At 48.2% G+C, this 23,150-nt stretch overlaps 1 protein-coding gene across 4 annotated transcripts in view; it reads right to left on the reverse strand.

Annotated features, from left to right (window-relative positions):
• The window catches only part of NRG2 (neuregulin 2), a 153,856-nt gene that overhangs the window by 14,408 nt on the left and 116,298 nt on the right, over positions 1 to 23,150 (reverse strand). For 3 of the 4 annotated variants that reach the window (XM_088173850.1, XM_088173849.1, XM_088173847.1), the window contains exons 4-5: positions 16,487 to 16,607; positions 6,852 to 6,910 (exon numbers count right to left, since the gene is read on the reverse strand). In XM_088173850.1, coding sequence (XP_088029976.1) covers positions 6,852 to 6,910; positions 16,487 to 16,607 — 180 coding nt within the window. Of the gene's footprint in view, positions 1 to 6,851; positions 6,911 to 7,159; positions 7,237 to 16,486; positions 16,608 to 23,150 lie in introns of all 4 variants that reach the window. The other variant, XM_088173848.1, reaches the window with a different exon arrangement.

Raw genomic sequence — 23,150 nt, forward strand, 5'->3', positions numbered from 1 at the left:
GGGGTGTTTTATAGGTGAAAGTTGGGGTTTTTGAAGATTTTATATAATTTAAAGGCCACAAAACCTGGCTGCTCTCTGCTTCACTTCTCACATTTGTGCAAAAGGAATGGCAAACCCTACAGAGCATTTCACAGTGATTTTGTACACGTGGCAGTGGCATGGACATCATGTGGTGGGCAGCAGAGAACTGGACAGAATATATTCATCCTAAACCACTTGGTTATCACATCCAGCCCTGCTCCTAAGTCTTCCTACCATTGCACACACCTGTTCCCCTGACACTGACACGTGCATGTAGAGACACCTCAAATTTCATCCATAAATACAAATCTAAGCTGTTGTTCCATCTGCATGCACACTTTCCTCCCTGTTCCAGGGTTTTCTGCAACATCTGAAGCTACAAACGGATGCAATTTAAAACATTTTCATGACTTTATGCAAACTCAGCAACGCCTGTGAGAAGAGAGGTGGTGGGCAGGACCTGAGGAGTTTAAGCCTTTCCCCCTGTCCCTCTCATGTCAGAAGTGCTGTTTCTTTTGGCTCCCCAGCCTCAGGGAGCAGATACAGCCAGCTGGCTGGGAAACCTGTGCCAGTGGCTCATTACCATCACAGGGAAGAATTCCTTGCTAATATCCAATCTAAATCTGCTCTCTGTCAGCTTGAAGCCGTTCCCCCTTGTTCTGTCACCCCCAGCCCTCTAAATCTCTCCATATTTCTTGTTCTCTCCAGCTTCAACAGGACAAGCTCCATTGGAAGCAATTTATCCAGAGGCTACCATGCAAATAAACTGGAGTGACACAGCCCTGAGATGGCACCTGCAGGCTGAGGAAATGGGCACAGCATTTTTCTCATGACCTTCATCATCATCATCATCCTTCTGTCTGCACTCCACACATCCTCCCTGGTCAGGGCAAGGGGCAGCCCTGAACTGCTGTGGCACTCCTCAAACTACCTGAACTGAGGACATGAGGGTTTTTTTTTGAAAATCTCATTCCAAATGTGCCTCCTGAATCTTTCTGAAAATGCTTTTTCTCAGCATCAGACAAAAGACAAAGTCCTGCATTAACTTCATCTGCAGTGACTTTGTGACTATGATGAATTGTAGTTATTTTAAAAGATGAACAGACAAAAACATTTAATTTAAAGTATTCCTGTAGGAGTAACACCTCAAGCAAGATGACTCTCGCTGAACTGCAGATTTATAGGATGATTAAAAAGGATAAAAGCCTTAGCAAACAGCTGTGAAAACTGTGGCTGTGCTCACTTGGTCTTCAGATTGCCCAAGAAGGTCGATAAGATGTTTAGTTACTGCACATTATTCCCTCAAAATACGCTCTCTGGGACACAGAGCATGCTCCAAGGCAAGAAACAAAGTGGAGAATTGACATCTGAGGAGCAGCAAGATAATAAATTGATGATAATTTTGTTGCAAATCAACTCTATTGACAAGAGCTGCACTTGCAGGACTCGGATTCAGGTTTTTCCCAGGGCGTGCAGGGAGCAATGCAAGACAGGGGGTCACGATGGGGACAGAGGACACTGTGCCTCTGTTCAGAGCTGGGTAGCACCTCCAAGAACAGAAAGTCTGTAAATGCTCCACAAACTCCACAGCCATTCACCTTCTCCACTGCTGCAGCAATAAAACAAATTTGTTTGGCATCAAGAGTCCAAACACAAAACAACAGAGCATCCAAAATCTGCTGTGGATGAGCATGCAATGAACTTCAGGAGATCCCAAGGGTAAACCTGTGCTGTGTCCTGGGGACAGGGATGACCCTGCCACGCTAAACCACAAACACCCTGTAATTACCCAGCCACACCAGAGCACAGGCATCACCCTGTAATTCAGTGGGCAGAGTTACCCTGTCACTGAATGGAAGCTGCAGAATGCCTGTGGAATTTCAAATGATGCTAAATATTGGTTTGGAAGTCAGATGAGTGAGAGGTGGAGGAGGAAGCAGAAATTTAGGTAAAATAAAGAAGTAATCTTTCACTTATCATTTTCATATTGCAATCACAGCAGGTAGGAAGCCATAGCTGAATAAGTGAGGTAATCAGAGAAGCTCAAATTCAGATCTAGACCTTCCCAGGAGAGCTTGAAGGGGTGCATTTATCCCTCTGCTCTCGAGGACACTTCACCTCAGCACAGGAGCCAGGTGCCAGAGGCCACCCACCAGAAGGGTCACTCCTACCTGTCAGGGTGGTGACACCCCTGCCACAGCCTGCAGAAAAGGAAAGGGACCATCCTCCAGGAAAACAAGGAGCCTGGCACCCCATAAAGCCCCACTGCTCCACGATGGTTTGGCCAGCAGCACTGGAGCCAGTTTGTGGGCTCTGGGGGAAGAGGATGAAGACAAAGCTGCTCTCCCAAGGGACACCTGAAAATCCTGCTCTGTCTTTCCAAGCACACCAGTGGGAAGGCCCCAACTGCGAATTAAAATTCAATTTGTAAAGAAACCAAGAATGAAATACGGGGTAAAAATGGAGACTATGCTAGATGACATTGCATATGAATGTCAGCTCTGTCCTAGGGTGTTTACAGGCAGCCTTACAGCCTGCAATTTTAATTGGATCACAAAGTAGAAAATGAGAATGTTTCGCTAACCAAGATGAATGGTATGACATTTGTCCTCCAGATTGGTGATGATTATTTGTGGAGATGAATAAACAACAAAGTTAAGATGAAGTTTCAGTTTCCACGGGCAAGAGGGAAGCATAAATATAAAACTTTATCCCAATTTTCTAAATTGTTCCATAAATCACGAGTGGAAAGAATCCAAATGTGGAGACTTAGGAAAAATATAAATGTTCCTGCTGACCACGTTTAACTTCCAGGATCTCAGCTGCATCAGGATTGCCAACGTGTTTTACACAAACTTTACAACCAGCCAGCCCAAAGCCTGGCAAGTTATTAGTAAACCTCCAGGAGGATTTAACAAAGACCTGAAAATTTGCTTGTAGAAGAGAGAAGACAGAGGTAGATCTTGATCTGATGTAGAACAGGCAGATATGAAATACAGGTGCCAGCACAGCTTTAAAAAAGAGTTTCTTAGAAGGAAGGATGATTTTGGACATGGTTCTGTCTTCTGGGAAGAGCTGCAAGCCACAGCTGTGCCTGGGGAGCTGGACCCAGGAGCTCTACACTGGGTGAGCCTCCAGCAGAAGCTCTCAGAAAGAATTCCTGACCCTTTTGGATATTGCTGCATTCTTCACCCAGGTGTGCCAGCAGAAAGGAAAATCTGGCTGCAGATTAAGGCTGAGTGGCCCATGGGTACCATTGCTGTGGATTCATTATTCTGGCTGTGGAGCCAGAGTTTGTGGTGTTCTATTCTCACCAATGCAGGGACAGAATCACCTGTGGCTCTGCTGGTTCCTGTGCCAGGAGCCACCTGACAGCTACTCCCACGAGTTTGTCTATGGAGACACAGAGTCATGAGGACCTTGATGTGAAAAATGTTTCAGTAAGAGGATTTCGTGACTCATCAGCCATGGGAAGAACTCTCTCTGTTCTCATCTGCCAGGGCATTCCTCAGTTTCACACAGCAACTGCAGACAATCACTGTCCCCTCTGCTCACTGCCACTAATTCTCTGCAGTTTAAATTTCAACTCATTTAAATGTTGCTTTAATGTCCTTTTATAAAGTCTTCTTCTCACAGGTTACTTAAAGCCTAAATAAAATGATCTCCCAACCTTGATCCATCAGCCTTATGTGTGGACAGAGCTGGGACAGACTGGGGGTTCTCTGAGCTGCTCCACTAATAAACAGCAACAGTGTGAGTGTGACATGGAAAAAAAATCCCATCTGTAACATTTTCTCTTCATTTTCAAGCAGTGGTGTGTGTATATATCCACTGCTGGCAGTAGGCACCTGCTCATATGGTTGGAACAGCAACATAAAGAAACATCACATGTGAGAAAACCTATCTAAATACACCTAATTTTCATCTTAATGACTGCAGTGGTCTAGCAGGTGTTTTGGGCAATTAGAGAAAAATAAACCTCCAGAGCTCCCAGTCAAAGAAACAAAGACAGCCTGAACTCCTGGAGAACATGAGGAGTTTTACCTGAGGAAAATGTGAATAAGGCTTTAAATCAGAGAGGTAGGAAGCTGCTCCCAAAAGGAGGACACACAACATCTGGCACGATGCTGGGATGCTGCACCATCTCCATCTGTGGCCCAAATTCAGGAAAATATCTTCCACATCTTTTCAGAACAGCACCCTCAGTTTAGTTCACTCTGCTCAGCCCTGGGATGCACCCACTAAAACTCATTTTCATATTTAATATTCATATTAAAGAATCAGGAGGATCCAATCTGGGCCTGAAAACCTGAAATATCCCAAATACATTTAAAACAACACCAATATAGGTGTCCTTATTTAAGAATCTGTCAAATGCTGGCAGTGTTCTCAAAACATGAATCAGGACAGAGCTATTTTATTTCCAGTGGAAATGCCTGAACCTCATTTTTAATCTGTTTCAGCTTTTGACCTGTCAGAGCCCATATGGGATGAAGCATTGAGTGAATTATGGAACATCAGCAACTTCTGCTGTGCCCTAATTATTGATCAAAGTAGAAGGCAAGCATTTGCAGAGTCCACACTTGAGTGAAATGCTTTTCCTACTCCGAAAAACAGCAAGTTCAGTGCAAGCTTTTATTCAGTGCTGCTGCTATCTATATTACCCAACTGTGACCTGAAAGTGAAAACAGCTATAAACACGTATGAATCATCTTCTTACATTAATTTTATCCAAGTTCAGACAGGTAGCCTGGATTGTTAAGCTGTTTTTACCTTACTATGCTGTGGTTCAAGCAGACTTGAGGTAAGGATATGTACATGTGTCAGTTTTAAAGCTGGCATTGTTCCTCTAACACGTGAATTAAATTAAAACAAATCTCAGTCCCATAAAAAGCTGGATTCTGCAAGCTGGGGAAAAAACCACATGCAGTTTAGTCCTGCCATTAATGCTCTCAAAAAGGCATTTTCCTGACATAAAACTCATTTTCACCCCTGTTTTGGTTTTGCAGCATGGCAGCAATAATGTTTGAGCCTGTTGGACACCACCTCACGAAACATGCTTCAAATCAGCTCCATGGGGTGAGCATCCCACTGCTGGCTGCAGCCAGAGCCCTGACACCCAGGGCTTCCAAGAGAGAAGGAAACCCTTCAGCATCAGGTGAAAGATCAAAATAGAACGTTTTGGAGCTGTCTTTTTTAAAAAGAGCTTGCTTGGATGTTGGAGTCTGGCAGGATAAATCAATGGAGGCTTCAACTTCAGAAGCCAATTTGGAACAAAAGGCAATGTAAAAACACTGAGCTGTCCCAAGGGCCCCACAAAGCCCATTTGCATCTTGTCTGTATGCTCCATGCAAGGGAGCCTAATTCCAGCACTTGCCAGCTATTAGCACGTGCTAATGAGACTCCTGCAATTGCCAGTTGAGGATGAGGACGGCAGGATTCCTCACGGAGCAGTGGGAGAAGGGTTCTGGCAATCAAGGAGCCATCCTGAAGAGGCGTTTCTCCTCTGGTTACCACTAATTAAAGCCTCTTTCGTGGCTCTTTTTAAAAAGCCTCTTTTTAAACCCCAAATTTGTGGTGGGTCCAAGCAGGCAGCGTGGAGGCAGGGTGGGTTTCAGGGACAGTCACAGAAGGGTCACAGTGAGGGTCACAGGTTTCCTGCACCTCCTTTCAGGTCAGTTCTTACCCAGACCAGGATCCCACTGATGCTGGGACACCAACTGAATAATGACCCAGAAAAATCATCCACCTTGACCACCATGAGCTAATTCTGTCTATAAGTGAGACCTGTAGGAACTGGAAACCAGAAACTGGGAAGCACTAAGTGCAAAGACTTTAGCGTATTTACACTCAATGCTTTAAGAGATTGGTCACTGTAGTTAGGCTCAATCCCACATGCGAGGCTGTCCAACCACCTAGGAGAGACAGGAACAGCTCTGTGTCCAGGAGGGACATACCCTGATGCCCATTTGGCAGCTTTATCCTGTATCCTGCATGGCAGTGAGGTTTGGAAGCCCTGAGGCAGTGGCAGCCACCAACGTGACCCCTGTGCCACGACTGTAAAGCGATTTCATTACAGTCACACCCTGGCTGTGATTTCCACCTTTGGCTCAAGGAGACTCACACTTCCCTGGCAGGAGTGGTGGGAAAATGCACATCTCCTCCCCTGTACAGAGAAAATGCCCAAATCCTGCCCAGCACAGAGAAAATACTCAAATCCTGCTCTGCACAGGGAAAATACCCAAATCCTGCCCTGCACAGTACAGGGAAAATGCTCAAACCCTGCCCTGCATAGGGAAAGTGCCCAAATCCTGCTCTGCACAGTACAGGGAAAAGGCACATCCCGTGCACTACACAGCACAGGAGAAATACCCAAATTCTGCCCTGCACAGCGAAAATGCCCAAATCCTGCCCTGCGCAGTACAGGGAAAATGCTCAAACCCTGCCCTGCATAGGAAAATGCCCAAATCCTGCCCTGCCCAGCACAGTCCGTGCCACAATAGCAATGCTGGCAGCCCCAGCTCCACACACAGCACAGGCTCATCTCACACAGCACACCCACCACATCAACTCGGGCCTCGTTTGCATTTTGCCTGAAAAGAGCAAGCAGCATCCAGTTCAGTCAGAAATGAAAGCAGAGCCCATTCTAATAAATGGGGAAATAAGGAGCCCCAGTTCTGCTCTTGGTCACATCACAGCTCCTCTTAGGACCAAGCAGAGCTGGGAGGGCTCAAGACAGGAAGAGGGCTCTTGGAGAACAGAAGAACCTGCTTTAAGGACACGACACAGAGCACAACAACAAGGAGAGAGAGAAGTAGAAAGAGACATACTGGAGAAGCTGACCATTGCGAAATGCTGACACCGGTCTCCTGTGAATTCGATCGGACACCTACCGGAAGAGAGAAAACCAGAAAGAGAGAAACAAGATAGCAAAATGACACCCAAACAGGCTGAACTGAGGCCCCTTCTGATCCCTTCCAGCTCCTATCTGTCTGCTTTCAGCCTTCACCCTTACCTGCAGCCCTAAGCCCTACCCAAAGCTGACACCAAGAGCCATCCCTGACTAGACCACTCTACATCCACCGCTGTGCCCGGGAGGTTTTAAGTAGTGTGGTGCATTTTTTGTCTTCAAACATACTTTGCTTAGGATCTGGCATGTACAATCGCAAAGGCAGTTTCTCCAAACATCTCTGTCCGAAGAATCCATTTGGACATCTGGAGGGGAAAAGGGGAGAAATCACAGAACATGTCTGGCACAGTTTTTGAGGCTAAGGTCAGAAATAAAAAGTGCATTGTGATGAATGGAAAAAATAAAGGCTTTACATGCGTATTTACTCTTTGCTTTAACCAGACTCCTGAAACATCAGCGTTCCAGCTCTGGTTTAGGCCTGGGTCTTCAAGCAGGCAGCCAAACCCCTCCTGCTCTGTCCTGCTCTGCCTGCCTCCTTCCTTCTCACCTGCTAGAAGCACCAGGAAGACTGAGATGGGCTGGATGCTACTTTCAGAGGCCCTGTGGAGCTGCTCTGTAGGCTGGCAAGAGGCACCAAAAGCAGTGAGCTCAGGTGACAGCGAGCACTGGGTGTGGAAAGCATCTCCCCGTTATGACCCCAGAGGTACCCACGGGGTGTTCAGGGGGTGGTTAGAGAGAAAGCACGGGCAGAGTCTCTGAGTTAACAGAGGAAGGGACAGAGAAGAAGGCTGAGCTGAAGGGGTCTCACATGCTGTCCAGTGTGAGGATCTCTCAGGCTGTCCTGGTTTAGGTCACCTGATGGGCTGAGATGTGCCAGCTCATGGGCACCAGCTGCACATTCACGGGTGCTCAGGTGGCAGAGAAGGTGCCCTGCAGGCAAGGGCCACCAGGCATTGCTACCAGCCCATGAGTAGCTCTCCAGAGCACTCCCCAGCTGAGCCAGGTTTGGGGAGCACAGGGCCATGGGTGCAGCAGGAGCTGCAGAACCACCCAAGGTGAGCAGGACCTGCATCCTCTGCACTGCAGCTGCAGGTGAGCCTGGGAAGTGATGGGAGCCCAGCCTGCCATGGTCAAACACTTCTCCTCCCTCCCTCACTTCACATCTTTTCTTCTGGATATTCCTTGGATAGTCCTCCACAGCATCCATAGTTTTCTTGAAGTCTCAGGTTTCACCTCCCTGTCTCACAGCTCCCTCCCTTCTCAGCAGACCTCTCTTTCCTCTGAGCTTAAGAGGGCTTTATCTTTATAAAAGTTTTCCAACTTTTCGTGAGCAGAGCTGCAGGCTCTGCACCTGGTACACATCAGAACCTTCCTCACTCTCAGATGCCACCCACAAGATCTCACTGTCCCACAGTGATCTGCAAGTGGTCAACAAGGAAGGGACTGAAAGACACCTCAGTAAAACACAGATGAATCAGAGGCCAAGTCTGATGTCAGTGGCTCAGCTCCTGGCCAGGCCACTGCAAGGGACAGCAAGAGGTTGGAGCAGACACAGCACAGTGTCAGGAAACTGCTCCCAACCTGTGGATCTGGTGGGAAAGGTCCAGGTCCAGGACAAGGTCCAGGTCCAGGTCCAGGTCCAGGTCCAGGTCCAGGTCCAGATCCAGTCCAAGTCCAGGTCCAGGTCCAGGTCCAGGTCCAAATCCAGATCCAAGTCCAGGTGCAGGTTCCATGCAGAAATCCTTGATTTTTAGCAGTTGTACTTCATCATGGACATACTCTGACCTGGCTCTGGCACTTGATTTCTTGCTGGATTTCACTGTAGTTTGGCTGGGCTTGGGCTGTGCAAAAAAACCTGCTGCACCCTCACTGTCCATGATTAAATGTGGATCAGCATCTGGGTTTTTGGGACCTGGGCTAACACCTCAAAGTGGGATTGTGTCGGGCTATTTGTGCACTCCACTGCTCATGGAGAACTTCAGGGCATGGCTCTGCATGAGGCTGCACTGAGCTCTCCACTCATACACTTCAGTTTCTCAGTATCCAAGTCACTTCTGAAACTGAAAATTGAGCTCCCTGGTCAGGCAAATATCTTTGAAAAATTGGCACTTTCTTCTCATTGTTGGACATTCATCTTGGAGCACTGGAAAGGGAGATGTACCAGCCACACCAGGGAAAGCTCAGCCCAAGAGGTGGCCATCACACATGGGGCCTGTTGAGCTTCCCTGCAATGAAGCAGAGGAAGATGGTGATGGGAAGTGAAGAAAATGCCCCTTGTCAATGAAAAAGCACAAACCTGAGGCACTGGGTGGCACAGAACAGCCCCAGGGAGGCAGGACTGGAGAAGCCCTTCAGAGATTGCACTGGGGTTTGAGCAAGGAATCCAAAAGAGAAAATGTCTTCCCAATCCTTTTTGAATTTATTCATCACCTCTGATAGAGTCAGGAACTTATTCACAGAGTCTTCAAGGGAATCCAGTTTAGCTTGCAACGTGATCTGTCTGGGGTCTGAGATTTCCTGGACATTGTGAGCACACCACAGGGCCTCAAGGGAGCTGCTGAATGAAGCAATTATCCCACCCACCCCAAAAAAGGGGTGTTTTGTCAGAAAGGAGCTAAAACTATCTCAGGTGCACATCTGCAAGAAGTCAGCCAAGGCTGGAACTCCAGTGAGACAGAGGCTGCATGCCATTAAGGAAAGCCTGGAAATAATGGGAGAACTGGCAGAAGGAAATAAAAGCCCAGAGAAAGGAATTGGTAAGAAGTGAAAAAGCAAAACAAAAAGGTGTAAAGGAAGCTTTGATGCCATGACAGCTACCATATAGCCCATCTTCAGATCTCTGCAGTCAGGCAAGCGTGGGTGGGGAGAAGAGCTCTCAAGACAGAAGGCAATAGACAACTTCATTCTCTGTGTCTAGGACAGCTCAGGCTTTTCATCTTTAATTCCTCAATGATTCAGCACTGGGAGAAGTGACAGAAGAAAAGCCCCCCCTGAACAAGAGCACCTTCTGTCACCTCTCAAGCCTGTGTACAAGCTGTCAAGACAATGTGCCACCCCTGCCTACCTGGGTTCTGGTTCCTCATAAGCAAGGCTGCAGGCAGAAGCAGTGACCAGAAGACCTTTGAAAGCATCCAGTGCTTTTGGTTCCTTTTTTTAAAAACCTGTCTCTAACTTCTAGGCTGCTGAAGATGATTTTTTATTTATTACTGTAGCCCCAGATGTGACTTAAAGGAAAGAAATTTCCAGCGTGCTTGGCACATGGGTGTCCCAGTCTGGACAGGAAGAGCAGTGGAGATCATCCCTTCTGCATGAAAATCTGCTGCCTGTGGTGAGGGCAGCTCTTCTGCAGTGAGGGATTTACCTGAAAGTTCAGGCTCACTGAAGCTGAGAGCTGTGAGCTGGTCTTTGATCATGGCATCCTTCTTCCTGCACCTTTGGCTCAAGAGGTTCTGGGTGGCTGTCCCAGCAAAACCAAGTCCCTCCTTCTTTGCAAAATTCTCACAAGGACTTCACAGATGGTGGCCTTTCCTGCAAATGTCACCTTTGGACTTTCTGGTGCACTCACAGAGGCACATTGGGTCTCTCCCCAAAGGCCAAGGGAAGTGGACAAGAGAAGGAATGGGGAGGGACAAGGCTGCACCAACCTCTTGCAGACAGCACCTTGTCCCCTCTCTAGCCTGAGTGGAGACTCCCAAAACTGCCCTTGCTTAATTCCATCTCTCTGGGTCTAATTGCTGCCTCTGAAAATTACTTGCAAATGCCATTGATAAAACCAGTTAGAGATATTTCTGTCCAGATTCTGTTTTCTATTATTGCTGGAAAATATCCCATTATTTTAGTTTTGACCTTAAGACCTTTTTTTTTTTTTTTTAAATAACCCCATTTTGAAAACATCCGCAAAATTCTGCTCTTGGGTTCAGGATGAATTGCAGTGAGATATTTACATGGTAACAAAAATGCAGTAAGATGATCAGTCAAATAAAGCATCTCAGAAAGTGCAAACGAAAATAGTTTTAATGACTCATTTCTATGATGTTTGCTGGGCACTTATTTCTGAAAATTGAGGAACTTCGACATTTTGCCCTGTATCAAGGCAGGGCAATAATTATTGTTAATTATTATTTGCTACTTTTAATTCATTATCATAGTCTTCCTGCTGGAAGCAAAACTTTTTCTGTCCAGCTGTTGCTCTAAATCTTGCAGGGGTAGGCACATTTCCTTTGCACCCCCAGATCTTAATTAAAAAATGCCAAATTCGGTGGCTCTCATAAAGCAATCCATGCTACAGACAAATGTGAATGAGCAGGTGCTTCAAAATGATGCAATAAAGACAAGCTGTAGCAGAAGGACACAATGCACTGAAGTAAGCAAATGGATAAAAAAAAATGTTTCAAGCACGTTGCTTTTTTGTGGGAATGGCTGAAAAAGAAGACAGTTCTGTCATTGTCCCCTGACCAGTCCCAGATGATCAGGCTCTGGAGAGCCACAAAAGGCAAAATCACTGATGGGGAGAAGAGAAAGCAACCAGAATAAACGCAAAGGCCTTCTCCAGAGCAGCTAACCAAGGCATGTTTGCTGCAGAGGGGAGTCCACAGGGCAGGGACATCCACGGCTGGGCTGGGTGATGGCAGTGGCTGCAGGACATGCAGGACCTGCAGGACCTGCATCGCTGCCCTCCCTGAGCCCCTGGTGCTGCAGGATCAGCTCCCACACTCTGCTGGGCCCCAGGGGTCTGACACAGTCACAGGGATGGAGCACCAGGCACAGATGGGGCCACCTGAGCCTGGAAAGGTGCCCGACCTCACCACCCAAGATAAACAGCATGCAAAACCCAGGCAGCGAGTCCCGGCTGGCTCGGGGGATTTGGAACAGGATGTGGAGGTTTTCACCCCTAGCTCTTCGTTTCCAAGGGCGTTGCAACACCTCCCCACAGGACAGCTCGTACACCCGTGGCACAGTGACATCCCTGCGGCAGAAATGCCACCAAACGCCACCGGGAGGGTGGAACAGCTCCGGATGCCACAGGGCAGCCAGGAGGATCCATGCAGGATCCCTGGGATAGTCACACCTGTGGATGGGGCTCTGGGGAAGCACAGGGGAGCTGGCAGTGTGGCCAAGCCTTCAGAATGATCTTTCCCTTTCCTGGGAAAATCTGCAGGAAGCAATACACTTGGAGGAGGTGAACATGTGATTTTGAGAACTGGTGACTTGAATTCATCAATTAATTTTAAAACGATCTGATCTTTTCTCCTTTGGCTTTGTTCTGTTTTTTATTCTCTCCTTGACTTTCACTTTTTGCCTGAGGTGCTCCAGGCCTCTGACCTGCCTCCCCCAGGTAAGGCAGAGCTGTCACCCCAAACCCAGAGAATTTGTTTATCTGTCAGCATTTGCAAATCCTCCAGCCTGAGTCTTGCAAGCACAACTGGTCCAACACCATGTGGGGGTGTTATTATTCTGTAACATTCTTCAGGTCTGCTGATCCCACACAAGATCCTGGCCCAGGGCAGATCACTTTGATTCCACTGACCACACAAAAGAGATGTGAAGAGCACTTGAGTGGGCAGAGGAGGCTCTGCAGTGATGAGACCTGACTTGCTTGCTTTGTTTGGCTGGGAAGACCCCAACTGTTCCTAACGTGAGCCAAGATCTAATTGGGAAAAAGAGCATTTCTGCTCTTTGGATAGCACAACCCAGTGGGACACCCAGCAATAAAAGATTAGAGCAGCCTCCAAGTGCTCTAGGTTGTGCCAGGGACTCACTGGGCTCCAGGATGGAGGCAGATCCAAGAGCAGAGGCTGCCAGTCATCCCAACACTCTGTTTGACTGGACACAACAAACCAGGCACCACTGCTGTGTGTCCCAGCCCAGCTCAAGGCCTGGAGACTTGCTGCTGTGCATCCCCTTGGTGGCACCTCGGTGTGCTCTGCTCAAACCTGTCACTGCCCTGGAGTCCAGCTCCTAAAGCCTCTCTGAGCAAAATGATCTGAAGAAGGGTCAAGAAATTCTTCCAGTCAAGAGCCTGGGGTTTTTTAATTTACAAGGGCTGCTGAGTCAGTTCTGTCTGTGTGTGGCTCTGTCACTTCCCAGGTTTATGTGGAAAAATTGCAGAATATTTGAGGCAGGTCCCGCTTCTCCCATCTAACCAGACCAGGTGGTCTGTTTGCAGAGTCAGGATAACAGCACAGATTGCTCTATGTTCAGGTTTCCTTTGACACCAGCATGTGGAGAATTTACTTCAAATTAAGGACAAAATTATGGAAGAACACAATCCAGAAAGACCCAATTTCTGAAACAGATCCAAGCCCATTCTGGGCTCTTCCTCAGTGAAGAAAATGCTTTGTCCAAGGTCTATCTGAAGTGTATTAAAAAAGGAGGGAGGAAGTGGGATTACAAGCAAATACTTTGTTCCTCAGGATTTAAAAGACCAGGAGGAACATGTTTCTGGGAAGCCTGTTATAAAATAATAATAAAAGGCCAACTGCCAATTTAGGCGATATTTGTTGCAAATCGAGCATGAACCACATCAGGAGAAGAAATTATTTGAGAACTCATCTGCTGTTTTTGGTCCAGATTGCCAGGGGGAACATCTACAGGAAGGATTTCCTGTGCTTCTGGACAGCTGCAGGGATGGAACCCGCTCCAAGAAGCTGATCTCAGGATGGTGACAGGCAGTGAACAACAACACCCTAAAATTCTGGTACCTGGTGTTGGAAACACTCCACGTGGGTGTTGGGGAGGTTGAATCCCCTGAGCATTCAGTGAGGGAGGGCTGCAAGCTGGCACAGGGGTCCAGGTGATCCCCCAGGTGATCCCCCAGGTGATCCCCCAGGTGATTCCCCAGGTGATTCCCCAGGTGATCCCCCAGGTGATTCCCCAGGGCTCTGCTGACTGACTGGAACAGTGACATGGAAACAGCACAGGGACAGGAGCTGCTCTGGCCAGAGCTGCTCATGTGGCTCTTGGTGATCCTCAAAGCATTTGAAGAGGTTGTGAGCAGAACCCAATAATCTCTTCATGCTCCTGGCATGCTCAGAGGCACAGTGGGGCTGGAGGGCCAAGGCTGCAGTTGCAGAGATCAGAAATGAACTTTGAAACCTGAATCTTTGCCTCCTCTCCTTTCTCCTCCTGCATCTCTCACAAACCACAGCAGCAGATCTCCCTTCTTGGTGCAACATATCAGCTCTTTGTTTTGCTCTTTGTTTATTCATCAGCATCTTCCCCAAAAATCACTCTTGTCATTGGGAGAGCCATTTTATGGGAAACACTCTTCAGTTCAAATGCTTCTGCCTTCCTCAATAACTATTATCCTCCGGAGTCCAGAAACTCTAAAATTACACCACTTCAAAAGCCAGGTTTTTCTTATCTTCAGTCTGAGATTTAATGATAAAAACACCCAAGGAGAATGAACATCCCGAGATCTCCTCAAGCAGTGGGATCAGAAGTGTCTGTGCTGTGTGGAAGGCACTCAGGTCCCCGGGGTTTCTGTGAACACGGAGCCACCTTTCCTGGCAGTGGAGCAGTGACAGTGCAGACCTTGCCAGCACCTCCTCCTGGGGAACACTCTCCTGCCCTTCCACACACGCCTGCTCAGCTCCCATCTGGTTTTAGCAATTGGCACCTTGGAACTCATCAGAAAAGGATAACATTTTACCATCTGCAAAGTGAGGAATTCAGGCTTTCAAATGGTATGAAATAATTAGGTCTGTTTGGTGTGGCACATTAAATCTTAATGGAATCCATCACTGAGCGTTCCCTCTGTTGATCAGCTGTCAGGCTGTTTCTTCATGAGGCTGGAATTGCTTTGGTTAAAACAGTCTGCTGAAGATGTTTGGCAACTACCACAGTATCCTTCACTAGGAAAACGTGATTCTTATGGATGCTAGGAGTTTAGGTAACTCTTGTTGCAATTAGAAATCGATCCCGTTTGAATCTTGATCTGGATTTAGGTTCTTCCCAAAAGAAATAGCCTTGAAATCTGTGCCTCTGCCATGACCACATTGCTTACAGATATTGATTCATACACTCCTCCAGACTTCCAGGGTTCAGCCCTTCCCAGAATGGAAAGATTGGAATTTCTGGGGCTTCCTGGGCTACAGCTACCCCAGAATGGTGGCTGTGACTTTAACCATCACATGAGGCTTCCCCCCTGTTTCCTGTGTTCCCCACAAGATGAGCCCGTGGTGCCACCAAGAAGCCAATGGCAGTGACAACTCCAGTAAAGGGCTGTGGTGGACAAGGGCTGCTGCCACTCCATAAACATGGGAAATGTGGAAGCCACAACTTCTGTTTTCTGTCCCATCCAGCTCTTTCTAAGAGCAAAGGAGTGAGTCTGGGAGAACTGGGAGATGCTCCTTCCACCACAGCTGACCCTGCACTGCAAAGTGAGAGCACAAGAGCTCAGCAGGATGCTGGCTCCACATGGCCTTTGCTGCTGCTCCCTGCTGAAACAAAGGAGCACTGGGAGAAGGGAGGAGCTGTGCTCAGCATGATCCAGCTCACAGGCTTTCCATGAGGGGTTCAGGTGAGTCCTCCAAGGCCTGAGGAGCTGAGGTACCTGATGAGCATCACATCCTGCAGTGCTGCTGGGCTGGCATCCACAGGTGAAAACACCTTTGGCTGTGTGTCTCCACTGGGTGGTCTCTGGGTTCCAAAGGGAGAAAACTGTCAGCTCTGGGCTTCTCCAAGCTGGGCAGTGATGCCTGGGTCACCAGGTGAGCTCAGAAGAGAATTCCATCTGCTCAGTGAATGCACACCCAGGGCACCACCTCCTGCTCACTGTGCAGGAGCCCAGGGGCAGGTACAGGTGAGCTCTGGGTGCCTGCACCTCCAGCACTGGCAATCAGACTGCTCAGCTTATCCACAGGCACTGTTAAACTTGGGGGGGTGAGGTGTGAGATGCTATTGGCCTTTCTGGCCCTGAACCAGGAGTGAAAAAGTCTCACATCCCATTCCACATCCCTCAGGCTGTACAGCCCCACTTCAAACTCTTCAAAGCTCATTTTAAGGATAACTTAGTACATGTCTCTGTTTTTTTCTTGCAGGTTTGAAGGGGGAAACAAACATCCCACAGTGGCCACAAAGCTGCACAGAGAGGGGACCAGCTGGGGGTTAACCCTGGGCCCATGAGATACAGGAGAAGTCGGGGCAGGTCTCAGAGAGGGACCCCTCCAGACAAGGGAGAGGGAGGAGGCTGTGCCCTGAAAATCCCCCTGACTGGAGGACAGGATGTGTCAGCTCAGGGAGAGCAAAAGGGACCCAAATTCCCCTGAAGCTGCAGAGAAGAAAGGGGAGAAAGGGCAAAGAAACAGCCAGGACAAACATATTCTTAGAGGGAGAAAAGCCAGGAAAAGTGAACAGAGACACGCACACAAAAAAAGAAAATACAAATCCTTGGCCCCCCCTGCCCCTCGAGTGCCCCTTTCTGAACTTGCACAGCTGAAACTGCAATTGCCAGGAGAATTTCAGAGCTTCCCCCCCACTCTGGCACTTGCACAAAAGTCTCCTCTCCCTCAGCCAAGAAATTTCCATATTGACACAAGAACTCCACTCACTTACTTGCACGACAGCTGATTAATCCCCTCGATGTAGTAGCACACCCCTCCATTGACACAATAGGACTTGGCTGTTTCGTTGCATTTTCTGGCATGCCCGGACCAGGAGGAGAGAGTTGTGGTTACTGAAGGGGAAACAAAAACACACACAAAAAGGATATATTGTTATTTCCCTTGTTGGGCAATTCTGCTTCCTTAGATGATTTTCTACGAGTTCCTTTGCCAAAGTAAAAACCCCAGAGCTACAAACCTTAACCTGTGCCTTCAGACCCACCTTCAGGTCCCAGGGCAGCAGCTTGACCCTTCCTTTCCCAGAAATGGGCCAAGTGAGTGAGGGGTTGAAGACTCATCTTCCTCCAAGCAGCCAGCACGTGGTACAAGATCATTTTTTTGGCAAGCTGTAGGGAAGTGCCCCTTTCCCACTGTCCTTGCCCCTCCCTCATGCCAATGAGGAATGCTGTGCCAGCAGCAAGCAGGAGGTCAGGAAGGAGCTGCAGAGTCACAGTGATGTGCTGCTGAGTCCTGAGTACATCAGGACACTGACCCCAGACCCAGAGGTGCTGCAGGTGACTTTGCATTGCTCCACACCTCTGCCAGCTGAGTTTTCAGAGCCAGGAGCAGGTCTGGCACAAGAAAGAACAACTCCATCCATCCATCCATCCATCCATCCATCCATCCATCCATCCATCCATCCATCCATCCCTCCCCTGTCCTGAGCATTCCTCTGTCCTGACACAGCTGGGCTGCCCCAACACACCCTGCAGAAATGAAGTCAGCCAGCCCCAGCTCATCCTTCAAGGGAGGCAGCCAGCATGACTCAAGTTTCCTGGGATACAGGTGCCTTCCCAAATCTAACCTTCTTTCTAGAGAAAAGCTTTCCAATCCTGTAAGCAACAAGAAAACCTGAAGGTAGTCTGCAGAATTTCACTGTAATTCTTGTCTCTGAGAGACTCTGATAGGCTTACAGCCCAAAGCAGAGTCTCCAAAGGTAAAACAAAGGTTTCTAGGAAGGAAAAAATCAGTTGTTAGAGCACTGACATAGGTTACAGAAGGTGGGCAGCTCTAGGGAATGCAGACCTATCTTCACATAAGTCTAAGAAGTGCTGGGCACTAAAAAGAATGGATTCTGTACAACTGAATACTTAACCTCATTAAAAATAGTTCCCTTTCCTGGACTACCCACCTTGCTCAGACCCTATCACAGTCACACCTCCAGCAATGTGGCTACTGCCTACTTTGCACCACCTTTCATGCTGTAGCCAAGGCTTCTGAGGAGATATTCTCCTCCATCCTGTTTTCCAAAGCATGAACAAGAGGAGAGGATAGTGAGACTGAAACTCCTCACTGACACAGGACTGGGGGATGAAAGCTTGAACCAGAGGCAGGCAGGAGCCAGCCAGAGCCACAGGAGGAGCAGCAGGACAATCCATGGCCAGTCCTGGAGGGAGCCAGGGCTGCTCCCCACTCTGGGGCAGCCCCTGTGCTCATCCCAAACCACCAGGATGGCTGCAGCCAGAGCCAAGGGCTGCATTCCCAGCTCCAGCTGCAGCTGGAAACATCTGGGCTCTCCCAGACCAAGGAGGGCTCCCAGCACCCTGGGAAGCCTCTCCCTTGTGGGTGATGCACAGAACAGAAGACAAGTCTGTTCTGGCTGTCACACTTTGGGGACTCTGCACTCCTGTGAAGGAGGAGATTCCCACTGGGCTGTGCCCAGCTGGAGCAGCCCACCCTGTTACCTGTGCATGGCTCAGGGCAGGGCCAAGCTCACTGCTCAGCTCGGTTGAAGCCATGTGCTGTCCCATCCATTGTCTTCCATTCCCATAAGGAAGTGGATGCCTCCCACTGACTGACAGGCTGGGGCTGTGCACAGAGCAGAGCTATTTCCATGCTTTGCCTTGAATAACCACTGCCTCTGGCTCTGTCTTTTCACAGTTATCCAGGGCACAGCAAGTTGTCCCAAAGTGCTCTGCTGACGAGACATGGAAAACACTCCAGCAGAGACCCAAAATGCTCACAGCCCTGGGACAGCAGCTGCTCCCTGAGGGCACGTCCTGCCAGCCAGCTGGGAGCCAAATGTGGACAGCAATGTGCACTCAGTGGGGTGTTGGAGCAGAGGATGGCTTGACCAAGCCTCCAGTGAAACTCTTTCAAAAATCTGAATCCCACACTTCTGCAGGAAATTCAGCACTCCCTCCCAGTTAAGATTAATGGTAACTTAAAAGCCAAAGCCATTATGAGTCTGTGTAATTTATCTGGGGAATGCAGACTCATTATACAGACAAGACTTTATAATTTATACCTTTACAAGATAGTAGCACATTTCTACTCAGGAGAGGAGAGTTGTGGGTCCCTGATAAGTGTGGGTCTTCTTAAGTGTACCATCAGACCAAGGAGCACTGAAACTTCATTGCAAATTGAAATGCATGTGGATGAAGAACAAACACAGGCTGCAGGGAGCTGTCACTCCTAAAACCATCAAATATCACTTGGTAGCAAGCAAAACGATCCATCTGGCAAAGTCTCACACCATAAACCCTACAGGGAATGATTTTGGAGCAAACCTTGGCACAGCAAGAGAGGGGCAGAGAGGGAGAACTGAAAACAGAGCCCAGAAACCTCCCCAGATAAGAAGATCTCCAACCCACCAAGAAAGGTGGATGGGAAGATGCAGTGCTGTGTGATGTGATACCAGGGAGGATTAGAGTGCTCATCAGCCAGAGACTGCATGGGATCTTCATCCCACAGAAACAGTTTTGTCTCTTTTAAACAGCTACAAAAGAGCCTGACATGGTTGAGGCTGGGGCATGTTGGGCACTTCTAGAGGAGAGCTGTCAGTGGAGCTGTGCCTGTCAGGAAAATATGTGGCTGATCACCTCTGCTAGAAACATCTTGCTAATGTCATTATCCTTTAAACCCTCTTTTCTGCAAGTACCTTGCCTTTTATCCCAAAGAAGCACAGTGTTTTAAAACTGAATCATGGAATCCTATTTCTCCAGTCCATTTATCAGCACAGAGATGTGGCAAAGGCCACAGAGAGAGGCAATTTCCTGTTGACAAGAGAGCATCAGGAAATGAAGCCATTCTAGACTATAAGACTGGTCAAGCCAAAGCCTTGCCTTGGCCCCAACAGTGGCAAAGCTTAAAAAAGAAGATCAGCAGGAGCACACAATGATAATCTTCCTTAGGCCACCCAGGATGGGCAGCTCAGAGACAACCCAAGGCAGCCACAGTGATGTCACATTTAGTGGCCTTTGCTGGATTCTTCCATCAATGTTTGAACAAATCTAATCTTGTAGTATCCACAATATTTGTGACAAGAGCTCCAGTGCTATGCACACAGTGTGTAAGGTCACATCTCCATTTTGATTCTTTTCACCTGCCCTTTCCTGGCTCTTGTATTAGAAAAAAACTAGTCATTACCCCCACTTGTTTCCTCTGTGCTACCTGTGATATTACAGGCACAGCCAGCATCTCCTTCCCTAGCTGAGAAGCAATGATCTCTTTTTATTCTTTTTTGGGTCATCCCTGGTTCTGTTTTTCTCTTTGGACATAGTGAGACCGTACTGCACACATGGTATTTATGGGATATTTATTCCAGTCATAGGAATACCTAATTTTTTATTTTTTTTTTTAGGTTTGATGTACTGAATACAGATATTTCTCTCTTATAACCCTGAAATCTCACTGCTATGTGGCAGCTGGGGCTTCACATTCATGAGAGCAACTATTTAGGGAGCAAGGATGGAGAGACCTGCCAAGCTCTAGTGAGAGGACAAAGGGATGGAAAATGTCTCACTTAGAAAATGTTAATTGTGCCTGGGCTGCAGCGTGGTCTCTGACACCCTGTGGCTGCAGATCACAAACGAGCACCTCAAAGCACAATGCCAAGGGAGATTTCAGTTTCCACCACACTAGTGGGATAATTCCCAGATTCACAAGTTACTTTGTGTTTATGTCTATTCCCCATCAGCCTGGGCCACTGCAAATACTTTAACAACTGCATGCCTGGTCCAGAGTCGTCTGGGATGTTGGACATTGGTAAAGTGAACCTCACACACAGTTTATTTACAGCCCTGCAGGTACTTTCACCTCTGTGCCAAGCACTACACAGCTGTGCCTGGTGATCCAGAAATTACTTCCCACAGCTATTTCACATTAACTGCTGTACAGCACCAGGCAGATTTTACCCCCCATTGGCTGGTGTGGCAGAGTAAGTCCTTCATTCAGCCTCCAATACAACTCCATCTATCCCAAATGACTTGGAAAGTTGTAAAATTGCTGAGATGAGCGGAGAAGTGAATAAGCAAGGGAACAGTTTTGGGTGGTAGCAGAGTGGAACAGGACTCGTGAAGGCAGTGGGACGTGGTGAGGGGGTTGTGCAGTAACACCAGTCATGTACCAAGAACCTCCCCAAGTATTTAAATTAAAAGCAGAAAACCAGGAGTGTGCATGAGGCAAGCAAGTGGTGACATTTCCTTTTGACCAGTGGGAATAAAGGAGGTGCCCCTGAGACACACAGTGGCAAAGTGGCCAGAAAGCCCCTGCAGGGTGAGAGAAGGGCTGGAACTCCTCACCCTTCAGCAGGTCAGACCTCCAGCTGGTCTTCAGTCCCAGGACTGAGAACAAAGCAGGAGGGAGGGAGGAGTGAGGACCAAGAGAGGGGAATAAGGAGGTGAAGAACAGAGGGGAGTAAGGAGGTGAGGACAGGGAAAAGAGGGCTGCCTCTTGATGATGTGTTTGTGAATGATCTGCAGCCACGTTTTATTGTTGCTGCCCCAGCCAGTGAGGACAGAGCAGCATAAACACACGAGAGATTGAGAGCACTGGAGTCATTCAGAGAGTCTGTTTTCCACCACATGCCTCAGTTATTCTGGACTATCATCAATGACAGGGCAACAGAGAAGAGAGCCAGGGGCAGTGACTGTGCCAGGTGGACTTCCCTTCCCACAAGCCATCCACGCAGAAAGGCCATTAATGATTGTGCAGGGATTCTTACACAATTCCTGCCATGCACGTCATTTAACCTTTGCAGGCAGCTCAGCAGCCTGTTCTCAGAAGTCTGGTGAAATACTCCCCCTGCAAAGAGTTAATTAATGCAGCTTGGACTGTAAATTAATTTTTCACGAACTACAGCTACTGTCGAGGAGAGCAGGGAGACAGCGATGCTTTCGCCGCTCCTTTTCTTCTTTATAAATAACTTTGGCTGGTGGGTTCATAGAGTACAGACACTTTATTCTCTCAATATTTAGACATTCAGTTAGACAGATGAACTCAGCTGGTTGGGGAGTGTATACAGATTGCCTGCTCTGTATATGCCTCATGTACTTACTGATAAAACACAGAATGGCTGAGGTTCCTCTCAACAGAGTTCATCCAACTGCTTGTTAGAAGAACATGGATGAGAAGGTGTCTGGCCAAGATATTCCCTGGTTGGAGTGCTGTAATCCTGAAGTGAGCCACACTAAATCCATGATTTACACTGATTAATACATAGAGGGGCTGGTGATCCTCACCATTCCCTCTGTGGCAGATTTCTGTGTGTCTGATACGACACCTTCTCTCTCCATAAACCTGAACAGAGTCTGGATGCTCCCTGCAGCTATCTCTACATAAAATCAGAAGGGCCTGTGCACACTGGAGCTTGCCTGATGGCAGACTGGGGACTCTGGAGCTCGTAAAAATTCTGCTCCTGTGTGTTTATTCATTTGGAAATGACCAAATATTTACCCCTGCATTTTACTGAAATAGATCCTGCTGGAATCATGTTGCCAGTTCCCGAGGGGATCATTAGGATCAATAGCTGCAGACCAGGAGTTCATCCCAAGATACAAACACCAGACTGCAAGGCACTCATCTTGGAGCATCGGATGCTGCTGACCAAAACAGCACAGGTTGCTTTCCCACCTCTCCCATCTGCACTGTTCAGGGGCTTCACTAAAGAAACAAGTTTCAAGGTTTCTGAGCACTCAGGGGCTGCCTGTTTCCATGGGACAGGCAGTTATTGCAGGGGCAAAGTCCTGTGTTATTGCCAAGCTTCTAGTTGCTCCCCTGGAATGATCTCTGCAGCTTTACGAGGGAGCCCTTCCTATGCTCTTCTCTACCACAGGGGTCTGAAAATGCACATGACAGCAGTGCAGCATTTCATTTTCCCAAATCCCCATCATCAATTGTAATAGCAGCAACATGATACTTCAATGAGGGGATTTGTTCAGCGACCTAAAAATCCTTTCACAGAGCCAATGCCAGCATGAAAGCTTCGCGGGCAGGGCAGCTGAAGCCCAAGAAGTGAAGCAACACACCAGGATCCCAGGATGGAGCCAGAAAAGCAGATCCCCTGGTCCAGAGCCCAGTTCTGAAGGCTGGGCTCAGCCTCAGTGCTCCCAGGGGACATCAGCTCCCACCCCACTCTTCATCCTGCCCCTCTTTGCCTTTAGAGTCACTGCCTGTCTCTACACCACGCCTCGAGTGGCAGTGGTGTGACTACTTAAAAAATACACAGCGTGCAAAACGAGCAAGGAGCAGGATCTGGCAGCTGCCAGGCACCACACAGCTCTCTGCAGACTGGCAGTGAGATCACCACGTTCACCTCAGGGCTCTGTGCTGCGTGCGTGCAGGTTCCGCTCAATGACAACCACACCTCCAGTAAATGGGCTTTAAATTATCTGAGC

This window comes from Sturnus vulgaris, chromosome 15, assembly GCF_052056855.1.
Source record: "Sturnus vulgaris isolate bStuVul1 chromosome 15, bStuVul1.hap1, whole genome shotgun sequence".
Classification (NCBI taxonomy): domain Eukaryota; kingdom Metazoa; phylum Chordata; class Aves; order Passeriformes; family Sturnidae; genus Sturnus; species Sturnus vulgaris.